Source organism: Narcine bancroftii, chromosome 10, assembly GCF_036971445.1.
Source record: "Narcine bancroftii isolate sNarBan1 chromosome 10, sNarBan1.hap1, whole genome shotgun sequence".
NCBI lineage: Eukaryota > Metazoa > Chordata > Chondrichthyes > Torpediniformes > Narcinidae > Narcine > Narcine bancroftii.
Genome location: NC_091478.1, coordinates 31,495,074 through 31,512,001, shown reverse-complemented (window position 1 = coordinate 31,512,001; position 16,928 = coordinate 31,495,074). Strand labels below are relative to the sequence as shown.

At 40.0% G+C, this 16,928-nt stretch overlaps 1 protein-coding gene across 6 annotated transcripts in view; it reads right to left on the bottom strand.

Annotated features, from left to right (window-relative positions):
- Positions 1–448: 448 nt before the first annotated feature.
- Positions 449–16,928, bottom strand: part of marchf5 (membrane-associated ring finger (C3HC4) 5) — a 63,449-nt gene continuing 46,969 nt past the window's right edge. For 4 of the 6 annotated variants that reach the window (XM_069900521.1, XM_069900522.1, XM_069900520.1 and 1 more), the window contains 2 exons: positions 8,836–9,002; positions 4,839–5,863 (listed from right to left, as the gene is read on the bottom strand). In XM_069900521.1, coding sequence (XP_069756622.1) covers positions 5,750–5,863; positions 8,836–9,002 — 281 coding nt within the window. In that variant the 3' untranslated portion in view covers positions 4,839–5,749. Of the gene's footprint in view, positions 979–4,838; positions 5,864–8,835; positions 9,003–16,928 lie in introns of those variants that run through there. The other 2 variants (XR_011345511.1, XR_011345510.1) reach the window with 2 other exon arrangements.

Here is a 16,928-nt window from a genome sequence, read left to right as displayed (position 1 = left end):
CTGGCCAGAGGGTTTTTCCTCAGGCCTGAAAAATTTGTGGAACTCCCTGTTATGAAAATTTTGAAGCCAGTGCATCAGATGTATTCAAAGGAGTTGAAAATAGCCATTAACCATAAGTGGCATCACAGGTGGATAGGGTTGGAAAGAAAGCAGGAATCGGGTAGAATTTGCATCATCAGCCATGACATTATGAAGGGATCAATGGTCTTCTCCTTCATCTATTTTCTTTGATTCTAAATTCAGAGTACATGGCATAGCTTTCTTAGGACAAGTAGTTAAAATATTTCCTTTACTTTTTAAAAAGAGATCCACATAAACACCTTTCTCAGGTTGTTTGCTCAGTTCATTTTGGTGTCCATTGTTAGATAAAACTCTTCCTTATTCAATGTGCCACAACCTTCTCCCCCCCCCCCCCCCCCACCTTTCTTTTCACCCAAAAGCAATCAGAGCCAGAGACCCTATTCTTTCCCAAACTCACACTATATCAGGTTGGGGGTGGGGGTCAGGGTCTTCATCATTCCATGGGTCTGGTGCACTGGGATTCCTTGCCGGAGCTTGATACATTGGAATTGGAGGTTGGCTGCTAAGGGAAGAGCCAGCAGGGTTAATGGCTTAGTTCCCAATAACATGACATGTAACAAACTTCAACAGTGAAGATTGACCTCACTGATGGATCTCATAGAACTGCACATCTCCCAACTTACAGTGAGGATAAATACAACCAATATCCACTAATACAGGAATCCAGCCAGATTCAGATTTGCTACATGATTTTAAACTTGTACAATGCAAGTAAAGCATAGAAAATCAAAAACAAATACAAGTGTACAATGTTTTAAGATTGCTATGCTTCTAAAGGTTGATTTTCTTTTCATTCCTACTTTTCTCTTGATGTAAAGTGCTGCTGGACACAGGGAATTCTTTGTTGAAAGATGAGGAATTGAGCGCTCTGAGGAACTGGCACAGAAGAGGTGAGGCCTGGGAAGAAATCAGCTCTGAATCAAAGAACAGTATGGCAAGCACAAATAGCTGAAATAGCCAACTTCTGTTTGTTTTCTTATGTTAACATTTCTGTTAAAGTCTGAAACCCTGTTCTGAGCACAATAATCCAGCTGGTGTTTAAGCAGTGATTTGCAGATATGTTATACAAAGATATTACCAGCCCTGGATGGTTTGAGTTATAAGGAGGGGCTTGGAATTCCACCCACTGCATCCCAGCACTCAGGAGGCTGAAGGGTTTCTCCCAGGACTGGGGAGTCCAGAATTTGGGGTGCAAGTTTGGGGGGAGGGGGTGGAAAGGAGAGAATTTAAAAGGGACCCAAGTGGCAACTTTTTCAAGATGGTGGTGCATGAGTGCAATAAGCTGCCACAAGAGCAGTGGTTCCCAACCTTTTTCTTTCCACTCACATACCACTTTAAGTATTCCCTATCCCATAGATGCTCTGTGATTAGTAAGGGATTGCTTAAGGTGGCATGTGGGTGGAAAGAGAAAGGTTGAAAACCTCTGTTTTAATTGTACCTAATTGACTCGATATGTGCACTGTTTCCTAACTCCAAAGGAAATAGGCCAATGACAATTTGTCTTGAGCAAAATATTTCAGTAACAATTGGGTCTAGAGCAGTGATTCTCAGCCTTCCCTTCCCAGTCACATCCCACCTTAAGGAACTCTTTACTAATTACAGAGCACCAATAGCATTAGGATTACTTAAAGTGGTATGTGAGTGGAAAGAAAAAGGTTGGGAACCACTACACTAGAGGATGATGTTTAATAGACATTTAGACTGTAATCAGAAAGATTCAGAGGATTACACTCCAAATACAGGCAGTTAGAAAATGTGGTCAGTGCAGACATGTTGGGCCAAAGGGCCCATTTCTGTGCTAATACGACGAATTTTATTATGATTTTCTTTAAATACGGTTCCCTATTTAAAACACGAAAAACAGTTGGTATAATAACTTGTACCTTTGAATTACAAATGCAGATTATTTACCCTCAAATTGACTGCCTTGATGTATAGTTCAGTAAATCTTAAACGTTCTTGTACATCTTAAGTTTCTTAATAAATATTTTGCAGCTGCTTTTGTAAGTTAGATATCATATTTAAAGGTCATAATTAATGAGCACAAGAGTGAAATATTGAATAGAATAGAAAGCATACAAGGACCCAAGCATCTTTGAAAATGGACAAATCACCAGGACCATACAAAATACATGTTATTAAAAATGATAAATGCTCTGATCATTTTCCAACCTGCAAAGCCGATGGCAAAAGATTTGAGGACTACTAATATTATTAAAAAGGGAGTGGGAAAAAAAAATCTGAGGCTTGCTACTTTAAGGGGCAATACCAAATTATTGAAATTCATTAAGGACAGCTTAAATCCTTTTTAAAAAGCATAGCATGAACCATGGACAGTTATCACATTGTATTAAGGGAAGGTTGAGTCCTGCTAACATTTGAAGTTGTAACAAGAAGGGTTGTCATGGCAGGTTGATTTACAGGATATGATCTGGAGATTTTAGTGAGCTCAAGCTTCCAGATGCTAGGCTGGCAAACTCTAAATGTCCCCATAATTGAAACAAGAGTGGCAAATTGGATGCATAATTGATTTGAGGAGAGGGATGGGGAATGACTGATAGAGTGTAATGACAAGACAGCCATGACCACTGGGGATTCACAGGGTCAATATTTGTCCCTCACTTAGGCCTAAACGTGAGGGAAAAACTAAAGCTTGCAGAAGATTTGACCACGTGGTTGACAATGGGAAGTACACTGCTTACTTTGCAAGAAAACATGGTGCAGATCTTGTGGGATCTAGACCTCTTTCCTGATGGAGGCAGCAAGAACAGAGCATGTGCTGGGTGGTGTGAATTGTTGACTACTGTTCCCTGTAGACATTCTTGATAGTGGAGAGGGCTTTGCATGTGATGTCCTGGGCTGTTTTCACTCCCTTGGTGGGAGGGGAGGTGGGGGTGCATAATTAGTGCCCCCATACCAGATTGTGATGCAGCCAGTTAGCACACATCTATAGAAATTTGTCAGGGTTTCTGATGTCATACAAAACCTCCGCAAACTCCTGAGGAAGTTGACGTGCTTTCTTCAAGATCCCATTAGTGTGTTGGATCCAGGACAGATCCTCAAGATAGTGACTCCCAAGAATGCAAATTTGCTTACCCTCTCCACCTCGCCTTCCCCTATGTTCTCTGGATCGTACACCTCTGGTTTTCCCTTCCTAAAATCAACTTCTTGGTTTTGGTGAGAGTGCGCAGTTGTTGATGCATCAGTCAAGTTTTCAAATCTCCTTCCTGTACGCCGACTCCTCACCCTTTTTATACATCCCACTACCATGGTCAGCAAATCTGTAGATGGTGTTGTTATCGTAGGAGTCACCCAGTCACGGATGTATAGCGAATAGAGCAGGGGGCTAAAAACGCAGCCTTGTGGTGCTCTGGAACAGATGGAGATGTTCTTACGATTTTCACTGATTGTGGACTGGAGGTGAGGAAATCCAGGATCCAATTAAACAGTGGGTGTTGAGTCTCATCTTGGATTTTTCATGGATATCTTCAACATCTCACTCCACCTGTTTTCAACAGGCCTCGATCATACCAGTGCCCAGGAAGTGCAGTAAACTTGTCCATATGTCTACTGACCAGTGGCACTCACATCCATAGTGATGAAGCAGCTCAGCTCCTGTCTGAGCAGCATGGATCTGTTCCAATTTGCCTACCGCAGCTATGGTTGTACGGCAGAAGCCACGTCACTGGCTCTATATAAAGCCTTTGAACACTTGGACAGCAAAGACGCATACATCAGGATGGCCTTTATTAATTACAGTTCAGCCCATCAAAACTCATCAGCAAACTTTAAGACCTGGCCCTTAACACTCCACTGTGAAATTGGATCCTGGATTTCCTCACCTCCAGACCCCAAATCTGAGTGGATTGGCATGAACACATCCACAATCAATATCAGTACCACAGCACCATGGGGCTGCACATTTAGCCCCTGCTCTACTCACTATATACCCATGTGTAGCTTGGTACAATAACTCTTTCTCCTGTATGTTGACTCATTGCCCCTTTTTATACAACTCACTAATGTGATTTCATCGGCAAATTTGTTGCAAAACAAAATAGCACAAAATGTTCACTTCGTTTTGTGTGCATTTCTATTTTACATAACAGTTTAACTCCCATTTATGTCTTATTCTCAATTCTGAATCATAATTACAATAAAAAGCAAATGTGGTGATATTAGAGTTAAGGAATCATAGAGCACAGAACAGGCCCTTTGGCCCAACTACCCACACTGGCCAAACTGCCATTCTGGGCTAGTCCCATTTTGCCTGTATTGTGTTATATTCTTCCCACATCTAATCAAATGTCTTTTGAATGTCAAAATTGTGCCCTTTTCTACAGTTTCCTCTAACAGCTCATACCAGCCAGATACAGACCATTCTCTTCGTGGAAACAGAGCCCCTCGGATCCCTCTTGAATCTCTCCCATTTCAACTTAAACCCATACCCCCAGTTCTCAAATCATCTGCCTTGGGAAAATGACTGGGCATTAGCTTTATCTATGAACCTTTGATTTTATAAACGATCATCTTGCAGCATCAGAATCAATGGAGAATAAACACCCAGCCTATCTAACCTTTCCCCACAACTCAAGCGGTCTCGTCCCAGCAACATCCTGGTAAATTCCCCTTCCACCCTCTTCAAATTTATTGATGTCCTTTATGTAGCTGGGCAACTAGAACTTCATACCATACCTTAAGTGTTGTCTCACCAATGCCTTGCCCAGCTGCATCATAAAATAATCCAAAACTATACATTATTGTGCAACAAAGTGCAACATTTAATATAAATGTTTTATTTATGATACATTTTGGCCAATGAAGTCTACAGATCAATAGGGAATACTGTACAATCAATACATGTTCAAACAAGATCACTGATATAGGAGTTGACAAATAGATTTAACTGCCTTGCCACAGTTCAAAAGACAGTGAGGGAAAGTGTTGAAAGATGCAGCATATTTTTGGTGGTAGCAGTTCAATTTGGAGAAAGGAATTGGAACCCAGTTCAATAATATAGTATGCTAAAGAAGAAAAAAAAAAATCTTGTAAATTACACAAATTTATTCAAAAGTAACCACAACACAAAATATCCAGGAAATCATCTCTTGGACCAGAAATTGTCCTTCAGTAACCTGGTACAAAGTTACATTAATTGCCAACTGTGGAAAAAGCTGCCGAGTGTTGTACTTATCTTAGTGTATTTAGAACATAGTGTAATTCCTGTATAAAATAAACATTATTTAACTTAGGCTTGCAAAACAGCCCAGCAAGGGTTTATTACAAAGAAAGTGATGCAGAAGTCCAAAAGACATCTTCGTTTCTGAAATTAAACTGCATTCAGCAAAAATTAAAATGCAAGGTTCTGAAAATGATAATGTTTGCTATTTTGGTGAAAGGTTGTCCTAGATGCCATACTAATTAAATATGCTGCCAGATCACTGTTAAGAAAGTGCTTAAAAAGTAACCAAAGCAAATCACATTACTGGGTTCAATGATCACTGATAACATTTGCTGCCAGCTTTAGCCAAATGAAAGTGCTTTATTTTACTCCTAAAAATGTGTACATTAGTCTGCACCAGCAATATACTCACATCAAACAACCGAATTCAACTAATAATGTTCAACTGCTAGGTAAGAATGAAAGCACGTTAACCAGACCACAGGCTTATGCTTCCTCTTCAGGAAAATTCAATATCTTGCGGTGGGCCTGTCGTAAATACTGTTGCTCCTTGAAGTACACTTTAAAAGCTCCTTTGATAGCTACAAAGGCAATACCACCCTGTTAAATAAACAGACAAGAACATTTAATCCAAAAAGTATGCTCCAATACGTCAACACATTCCAGTAAGCTTTTCTCCCCCCTCTCAGTTTCTAATGTTTTTATAACTATTGGGTTAATAATATGCACAATCAAGAAGAAGGGGGGTTCTTTTGAATTATCATTCTTTAAATTGTCATCTAAAATTAAGATAAACCAAAATATGGATTAAGGGTGGCATCTCTGAAGACTTTATTTAAAATTTTATAACATGAATACAATAGAGAATTAGATTTAAAGAAAAATTTAAAAAAATTAAAATGGTACGATTACAATATTACATCAGAAAACTACACAAAATAACTCCCCCCCCCCCCGTTAATTGTATTAGTAATCCAACTTAAAATTAGTCCAACCTTCCCCCCCCCCCCACCCAAAAATAAAGAGTGAGATTAAGGGCGGCATGAGAAAAAGAATCAGGATTTATTGTCATGAGCAAGTCATAAAATTCGCTGTTGTACAGCAGCATCGTAGAGGAAACATTTATATTATAAACCATCTCATAACATTACAAAAAAATAGAATAATAATGATTCACAATAAGTAAGGCAGTGCCTTTGGTTCATTGATTATTCAGGAATCTGATGGCAGCAGGGAAGAAGCTGTTCTTGTGCTGTAGTGAGCTCATCTTTAGGGTCCTGTACCTTTTCCATGATGGTAGCACAGTGAAGAGGTTGGGGGTCCTTGAGGATGGAGGCTGCTTTTTTAAGACACCACCTCATGTAAGCGTCCTCAATAGAATGAAGTCTGGTGATGTCGCAGGCCGAGTTAACAACCCTCTGTAGTTGGCCTGAGGGTTGACATTTCCATACCAGCCAGAATGCTCTCCACGGTACACCTGTAGAAGTTTGAGAGACTTCGGTGACATATCGAACTGCTTCAGACATCTCACAGAGCTGCCTTTGTGATTGCTTCAAGGTGGAGACTCCAGGACAGATCCTCGGAGATGATGACACCTAGGAATTTGAAGTTCTTGGCCCTCTCCACTATTGAGCCCTCAATCAGGACTGGGTCGTGCTCCCCTGACTTCCTCAAAGACTACAATCATCTCCTTGGTTTTGCTGACTTTAAGCTCAAGGTTGTTGTCATTACACCATTCGACGAGTTGATCTCCCTCCCTCCTGTAGCCTTCCTCATTGTCATTTGTGATTCTACCAACAACTGTGGTGTCATCGGCGAACTTGTAGATGGCATTGGAATTGTGCCTGGCCACAGTCATGGGTGTACAACGAGTAGAGCAGTGAGCTAAGCCCACATTCCTTGGAGGTGTGCCTAACAGGGAGGAAGAGATGTTGTTTCCAATTCATACTCACTGTGGTCTTTCAATGGTTCAGAATAAGTCAAAATGAATTCAAAGGACAAAAAGGTTAGAATTTCAATGAAGAAATTACAAAATTGCTGCCTGTGCATTTGGTGTAAAATTTTAGATGCTGAACGAGATGATTTCTTCTATAGGGTATAAGATTGGGTTTGATGTTAATGGATAAATACTTAGTTAATTTGGTTTGTATTTTTGGTGAGCCAGAGCCCCATTGTTGACACAACATTCAAAAAAGCATTTTGGTGAATTTTATGCTGGTCAAAAAGAATAAGGAAAACATGCCAACATCTGAAAACAGACTTCCTTCTTCACCTCAGCCTTTCAGAGATAAAATGTTCAGTCAGATGTTTCCTGATCAAACATGTCTTGGTTCCACAGACTGTTACTAACACAGCACTATTTTAAATACTCTACCCAGCTGCAACAATTTCCAAAATTTATAGCACACCACTTCTTGATTTTGCAGCAGTTTGGGTTAAGCATTTGCACATTTGACGGACGAGGCTGAATTTGCTCACTTTTTGAATCCATACAACAGAGCTCATCTTTATAAAACACAGATAAACTGGAACTGTTGACTGATCATTTCTACCCATGGATGCTGCCTGACTTAGAGTTCCTCCATCAGCTCAAGGTTTGCTCAAAGTTCTATCATCTGCAGTTTTTGCTTCTCTCTTGTAAAACTATTTTCTTGGTTTGCAAGCTTTTAAAATCATAGTTGCACTAAATACAGGTAGTGGATTTAGTCTTGAATGAGTTTATCACACACAGGACTATTTAACCTTAATGCTCTCAAGGGACTGGAGAACATTCATATTCAATGTATTGCCACTGAGTATGCATATTAGATTGACAAAGGGCACAAAAACTTGCCATAAATTTATGATCAGGTCATCCCAAAGTGCATTATTTAAAAATAGTTGTAATACAGCAAAATTAAGCTTCAAATTTGCATGTGGCAAAATCCCAAGAGCAAGATATGACCAAATACTGTTTTGGTTAGATTCACAGAAAAACACTGGTCAGTTACTGAGAGGATCACTTTGCTTTCCTTCAAGTACCATCTTGTTTCCTTCCACATCCATCTGTGAAGGTGGATATGACCAATATTTAATGTCACATCCAGAAGTTATCCCTTCTGCCAATGCAGAATTTTCTTGGAAATAGTGCATTTCCATACAAGAATAGAATCTGTACTAACAACTTTCTAATCCAGAGTTACCAATCAGGCCAAATGCAGACATCTACACATTTAGAAACATCCTCTTCTGCTGATCCACATGTTCATGACAGAATCAAAAATACATCAGTAAAGATGTAGGTTTTTAAAAAAAAATTTAGACGTACAGCATGGTAACAGACCCTGCTGGCCTAGGAGCAGCCTATTAACCCTATAGAATTTTAGAACATGGGAGGAAACCAGCACACCCAGGGGAAAACCCACGCAGACATGGGACAAAGGACAAACTCCTTGCAGACAGCAGCGGAATCAAACCTGGGTCGCTGGCACTTTAGTAGCATTAAATGGATTAAAAACACATGCATAACAGTCCAGTGCTACAATACACGTCAAAGAAAGCTTAAAGTATTTATGTTTAAGAATACTTCTCACCAAAATTGTCCTTTGCAAGTTTGAGTTGACATTGCTGAACATTAATTTACCAACTATTGTAGCAATAGTAGGAAAAACCAAAGCCCCACAAAGAATGCGAGTAGCTGATACATGATCCGCTAGGGGGCTTGCCTCAGCAGGAACGCGAGGAACTGGGCAACCTATTCCTGTGAGAATAAAAATAGATGGATGAACAAAATAAAACAAACATTTCCTATTTGCTTTGATTGGGGGGGGTGGGGGGAAAGAGATTAAAATATTTACATGCTATTTTATTGCTAATATTATCCAAAAGTACAGCAATAAAGCTGAAGCAGTCTCATTGCAAGAAAGCCATGCAGCACAATTCTGATTCAGGTATATTAATTCCAGAAGCAAAATATTTTAAAGTCATTTGTCATATATTCAAACAGCACAGAAGTGGACACTTCAGCCAATGCCAATCCTTGATACTCAGTAACACTAATCTTAGTCATCTTATTTTTTCTTCTCTCTTCCAACAATCCCATCAACAATTCTACCATTAGAAAGTTACAGCTGCCAACCCACACATCTTTGGGACGTGGGAGAAAATCCCAGAAGAAAGCCATGCAGTCACAGGGAGAATGTACAAACTTCACACACAGTACCAGGATTAAACTGAAGTTGAGACAGCAGCTCTAATGACTGCACCAGTGTATCTTCAGTCATCTTTATACTCATCATTTTTTGACCCCCAGCCACACAATATTGAAAAGTAATTAAAATGTTAGTCTACAACAAAGTAGATTTTACAATGTGTCCATTATTTTCTGGCACTGGGTTAAGTTATGAAAATTCCATTTATACATTTTCTAAAAGCTGCAAATTAGTCTTTTTTTTTTTAAAATCAGTTCGTAGCATCACCTTTCCTCATGGATAAAAAAAATTACTATTTAAGGAAAATTAATGGTGATAGCATACATTTCTTCAATTTGAGCACTTGACCTCTGACTTTATAGGTGTCTCTGAAGCTTCATTCAGCACAAGCTGCTTCGGGTTCAGCTCATATCTTTTTAGTTTATTCTTTATAGCCAATGCTAACGTCAAAGGCAAGCAGATTGATCAGATTATTATTCACAAGAGAAATGAATTCCACATTTTATATCCTTCAGATTATCATCTGGCATTATTGGATGCCTAGGATGGCTTAAATTTTGCACTAATAAAGGCACAAAAAAAGTCACTGGCAACTGCAATTCTCAATATTGGCGCAATTAGCAATATTCATTTCCAGCATAAAGAAGATTCTTTGCAAAAATAATCTAGTTTATAATTTCAGATCTAGACATTTGCACAATTTTAAAATCCACAGTATACTTAAAAGAAGCAGGCAGTAAGACTTGACAAAATCTAAAAGATTTAGATGCTTTCTGAGCCTAAAAAGGTATAATTTCCAGATATGGAAAGTATGCATTAAATTAAGTATGCATTTTCTAAATTAGTTTCATCATTTCATTGTGGTTTTAAAAATGTTCCCCAAACTCACATTCCACCTTAAGCAATCCCTATGCTTTGTGATTGCTTAAGGTTGTATCTGAGTGGGAAGGGAAGGTTGAGAACCACTGCTCTAGACCCAATTGTTACTGAAATATTTTGCTTGAGAAAAATTGTCACTGGCCCATTTCCTTTGGAGTTAGGAAACTGTGCACGTAAACAAGTTAATTAGGTACAATTAAAACAGTGATTTTCAAATCTTTTCTTTTCACTCACATACCACCTTAAGCAATCACAGAACACTTATGGCATAGGGATTGCTTAAGATAGTATGCAAGTTTAGGGGGCAGTTTGAAAACCATTGATTTAATTGTTTTCTTCCCCTGCACAAAACCAGACATAATTCATCATCTTCCCCTCTCCCTTGCCCTGTAAGTTTCCTAGAGTCTCCACACTTCAAATACAAAGATACAAAGCCACAGTAAACATCCTTAGAACCAATTTCATGCCAACAAGGGTCAACATTGCATCCTCTGTTTCAATTACAAAGGAAGATTACACATGTAATGGCTATACTTCCTGAAAGTTAGGCCAAGGGATAATTTGAAGGAAAAATTTCAGGATATTAAAATGGGAATAAGAATGTAGCAGGAAATAATATTTGTTGGTTAGGAGCTCCTAAACAAGATGAGAGAAAAGAATTGGGGATAGGCGAATGGTGAAGTTTGAACAAATCTCTATATAATGCAGTAAAATACCTTTAACAAAAATCTAAAGCATTATGATGCAAAGCTAGGAGTTCTTCAATAAACAAGTCACATTGAATTTTGAAAGAGGCTCAATAGATAAATTAATTACTTTGTTCCTATGGTCTTTGCTTAAAAGTAAAAAATATTGTGACTGACCTCCGATATTACAAAGACTTCAGCAAAGAGGTTAACTTTTGAAACTTGCATTATTGTGTGAGTAAATGTGGCAGCCAATTTTCTTTTGCAAAACATGTTCATTGGGAACAAAGCTGACAAGGCACAAGAGCACTTTTTTTTTAATGTTTGTGTTTTCAAACTCCTTCATATCTAATTTTTAATTAAAAATTCACCACGGTAACAGGCCCTTTCAGCCCACGGTCCAAGCTGCCCAATTGACCTACAACTTTGGAGGGTGGGAGGAAAGCAGAGGACCTGGAGGAAATTCATGCAGACACAGGGAGAATGAACAAATTCCTTACAGACTGCATCAAATGCGAACCTTGGTCGCAGGCACTGTAACTTAATTATCGAATTAGGACTCCCCAGTTGCAGGTAGGCGAGTTCAGGTAGGTCAGTTTAAATTTTTTGGGGGTAAACAATCCAACATTTTTATGCAGTGGAGACTTTCTCGGGGCCATGTGCTCAGGCCGGAAATAGTTTAATTTCACCTCTGCGAGAACCTGATACAATTAGCTTACCTATCATTACAAAGTGTGATTTTACTCTTCCTATCTAAATGGATAGAATATATTTCTAAGATTTTGTTAACAGCGGTCAGATTTAAAAGGCCACTTGAAATAACCACTCATTTTCATATGCCTCAGTGGGAAACTGCTGGCCGTCCATGTTGACAAAGAAAGGGGATTTATATAGAGCATGAAGTTTGCCGCCTGCTGACCACCTTTCCTGATGTACATTCCCTCCATCACCTCTGGCATCTGCTCCCTTGCTTTCCCAATGGCAGCTGCCTTTAAACTCAATCTTTATCCAGTTTTTGATTCCTTGCCAGCTCACAATTTACACACCAGTATTAAGTGTGGTTGGTGTTTTAAATGTGCAGTGGAATTGTAATTGGTCATTATTATTGCTATAGCATTGGATCATCTCAGAAATTCACAATTACAAACTTCACTTCAGAGACTTGGTCGTGTAGTCCATGTTACATGTTAACAAGGAGCAGCTGCCTTGTCAGAGGTCACATCTTTTGAATGAGTCAAAAGATTTGAGGATCTGTTCAAGATAATAAAGATATGAAGTACAGGGGTCACATGATGTGAGGCGAGTGAGAGGAGGTGAAACCCAGGAGGTCCCAGATCCAAAGGAAAAGAAAACCTAAAAATATATCAAGAGTTATCAAAATACTCACCAGGGTTATTGCAAGATGGCAACAGCAAGAAGATGACAAAGAAAAACAAAATGACCAGCAAAAACACCAAAGAAGCAGCTCCGATGCCAGGAGGCCAATCTGAGTCACCTCTTGGCAAGGGAAATGGTGGGGCAGCTCAAGGCACACTTCAGAGGTCGACCTGAGAAGAGATGCAGCCCATTCCACAGAAACACCAAGGTCGAGGTAAGGCTAGTCTATGGAGGGGAAGCGACACTACTCCTGATCAGCAAACAGGAAGTGAAAGTCCTGTGGAGTGCACTGGCATTGAGTGCGATGAACGCATGACGGTCAGCAGGAGCAGCGGCAGCGCGATTGAGTGGCCAGGAAGTGCGGGGAGCACGTTGAGTTGGAGAACAGTGGGCTCAAGGCGATCCAGCATTGGGTTGGGCAGCACGGCAAACAGCAGTGACAATGGCGAGGGCAACAGCAATGGAGGCTGCAGCAGTCAAAACAGAGCGGGGTGGATCGACACAAGGCCAGGAAAGGTCAGGGAGGCAAGGCAAAGGGAGAAGGAGGGCTTGGAGACCTCTGCATGATTTGTTGGAAGCCATGGAACTTGTGTAGGATAAACTGTCCCAGGCAGTGCTGAGGAAATGGCTAGGAAATTTGACAAAATGCAAGGTGCCCTCTGGCTTAGCAGGGAGAATAGCAGATGTAGAAAATAGAGTGGGGACAAATGAGGACAGAATAAGCAGATGGAAAATTATTTGGATGTGTTAGAGGGAGAGGGAACATGTCTCCATAAGCTGGATGTCCTGGCAAATTATTCTTGTAAATATAAAAAATAGTGGGGTTGATAGAGGGCATCGAGGGAAAGAATCCTGAGAGTTTTTTTTTAAATATAAACGCCCCTCCCCCAAGTGCTGGGAAGAGACATATTAGGAAAGGGTGGAGGTGGAGAGGGCACACCCCTTCCGAAACCAGGCTCTGGGGAGAAACCTCATTCAGTTCTGGAGAAGCTTCTGCACCACCAAGACAAGGAAAAAATTTGGTGGGGGGGGGGGGGGGCCAAGCAGTGGCCAGTGCTAAAAAGGGAGGGGAGGCTGATGGAACTAGAGGTACAAAGTATTTTTCTTCCCCGATATCAGCGCAGCATTTGTAAAGCACAGAAAATAATATTAAGCAGTCAAAAAAAAACTGATGAAACAGGAGGGATAGGAGTGGGTCCTTAGGCACCTGGCCATTCTGAAAGTGGTACTGTGGTCAGGGGGGTGGGGGGGGAGGTGGGAGGGAGAAAAAGGTTTTTTTCAGACCTGGGAAAGGCACAGCAATTTGCCAAGGAACTGTCAGCACTCAGGGAAAAAATAAAAATGGGATTAAAATATATCAATGTACACAACTGCTACAAAATGTAAAAACTGCTAAATGCAAAGTATTTTGATGTAAATATGTATGATGGAGGGTTTATGAAAATGTATTAAAATGAGAAAAGGGAAGGAATCTGGGAGGAGGGTGGAGGGGGAAGATGAAAGGGAGAGGTGGCGATTACATAGACTGAACAATAGAGGGAAATGACAGTGGCGTGGGAGATGTGATTGCCAAAGGTGGGGGGGAGGGGGGGTGGGAAGAAGAAAAAAAAAGGGGTTGGTTGTTGTATGCAGTTTTTGTCTTTGTCCCTTTTTTGGGAGGTTTCATCGTGGAACCAGTGGGTGGGCCCAAACAATCAAGGATAAGATACTGGATAGGTATCAGACAGGGGAAGATGAAGGTACTGGGGCGACACAATCAAGGGTGAAATCACAAGGGCAATGACCAAATGTATAAAATGTTCATTTTTATGTAAATGGATTAAACAGAATGGTGAAGAGGAAAAATGTCTTGGCACACAAGAAAATTGGGAGTGGATACAACTTGCCTTCAGGAAACATATACAATAGAAAATGAAAATCAAAAAACTGAAGAGGATGGTGGGCCAGGTAACAGCATCCTCCTTTAATTCTAAGGCAACAAGGGTTGGGAATGAGGGAGGGGAAAATGGCAATTTTGATAGAAAAAACATCCCGGTGAGGATGTAAAGCATGGTCATGATATACCAGGAAGATTTTTAATGGTGCACTGCCAGATATATTCAGAATCCTGGACCTTTATGATGAGAAATTTGTAAGATTTTTTGGGGAAATTGACAGAGGGAAAACATCCTGGTTGGGGACCATTTCAATTTTTGTCTAGATCCAGTCTTGGATGTCATTGAGAAAGATAACTATGAGTAAGGATGACTTAAACTACCCAGACCTTCATGAAAGAGCTGAATTTAATAGATGCTTGGAGGCAACAGCATCCAATGGAAAGGGATTATTTATTTTATTCAAAACAGCACGACTCCTACACTAGGATAGATTTATTCTTGGCATCAGCCCAAAAAGAGAGTAGGATCATGGAAGCCGAATATATGGCGAGACTTTTATCAGACCATTCCCCCTTGACACTGACAATTGCAATGCTAGATAAAAAGGAGATGGCGTACAGATGGCGCCTTAATCAAATTATACAAAAGCAGTTAAAAGAGAATATTTAATGGAGGTAGAAGAATTGGAACAGGAGATTGCAGACAGAAAAAAAACTTGCAAAATTTGGGGTCAGAACAAAAATATCCTTAGATATAATACTCTACAAACATATACAATTGAGAAGGCCATATTAAGATTGAGGCAGAAATATTACAAGTTGGGGGACAAGACCATAAATTCCTTTCCTGGCAGCTGAGGGCAGAGCAGGCCTCAAGAATGATCAATGCAGCTCAGACAGGGGAGAAAAGGATCTCATAAGATGAAGGAGATTAATGAAACCTTTAGACAATTTTAAGAAAAATTGTACAAGTCAGAATCATAGGGAAAGCCTGAGAAAATAGATGAATTCCTGTCAAAATTGGAGTTACCAAATTTAGGTCAGGAAGATCAGGAGGAATTGAATGCTCCCTTCACAGAAGAAATAGAGAAATTACAGACTGGTAAGTCTCCAGGGGATGATGGGTTCCCCCGAGTTTTACAGGGAATTCAAAGATCTCCTGATGCCCATCTTTATGGAGGTGGTGAACCAGGCAGTTGAACCCCATACACTCCCAATCTTTTTCAATGGCAATTATTAGCAATTCTTAAAAGATAGGAACCCTCTGAAACTGTCCTCATAGACCTATTTCAATGCTGAACATGGACTATAAAATACTTGCGACAGCTTTGGCAAATAGATTGGCAAAACATTTCCCAAAGCTAACAAATGTAAACCAAGCAGGCTTTGTACAATAGAAACAGGCTACGGATACACAAGTAGACCATTGAGTATCATACATCTGGCACAGTTGAAGGATGACCCAAGTGTAGCCGAAGGCATTTGAAGGCTAGTGTGGGACTTCCTGTTTTAAGGTACTGAAGCAATTGGGGCTAGAACCAAATTTATAAATTGGATTAGGGCACTGTATCATGTGCCCAAGGCAAAAGTTGTGACCAATGGGCAAATATCTCCAGCCTTCTCACTATCAAGATCAAGTAGACAGGGCTGGTCATTGTTTCTAGTTCCATTCATTTTAGCTATAGAATCGCTGGCTGAAGCCATATCACGGGATCCAGACGTCAAGGAGTTCAGAGTAGGCTGGGAAGAACACAAAATCATCCTAATTGTTGATGATTAATTGGGACAAGAGCAAAATTATGCCACTTACAAAAGGGGATTATATTTCAATTCAAAGTAAACAGTCAATTGAAATGGACATAAAAGGGGATCAAGTGTCTGAGAGTCAATAATCTACAAAATTTATATTATCTAAATTATACCCTCTTGCTCAAAAAAATTGAGGTAAACCTAAACAGATGGATGACCCTGTAAATCACGTTGCTGGGCAGGGTCAAATGTATCAAGATAAATGTGCTGCCAAAGCTTCAGTACATCTTCCAGACTTTCATAATATTAATGCACAGGTAAGAAGGTTCATTTGGAATGGGGGGGAGGGGGTGGGTGGCAGGGTCTCCATGCAGAAATCATCCTGGGATTACTGTCTGGGCAGTAATCTTTGAGGGAGAAGGTATACCATCCTGGGCACAAATGGGTCTGGACACAACAGACGAGAAGATAATAGATTTTTTTTATAAATGGGACTCTAAATTGTTATCGGGTGATAAAGACATCCCTTTATTAAAATATATTCTTTTATGTATAGAACAAGATCAATCCATTGGGCTTAAAGTGGGGTTGTTGTCAAAAACACCTGACTCAGAATGGCTTAATACCATGGACAAAAGATAACAAGATCCTGGTTACCAGATGGATGACCCTGTAAATCACGTTGCTGGGCAGGATCCTGGTGCCAGAAAGGGATCAGATGTATCAAGGACTGTTATTAGTGGGGGCTCATTTGAACAAATTAAAAATAAATATAATTTGTCAAACAGGATATTCTTTTGCCATCTTCAGTCAAGGTCTTATTTAAGGGACAAATTAAGACCAGCTATAGTCTTACCGGAGTACAGTGGCACGGAGGCCTTGATTCAAAGGGGGAACACATGCAAGCT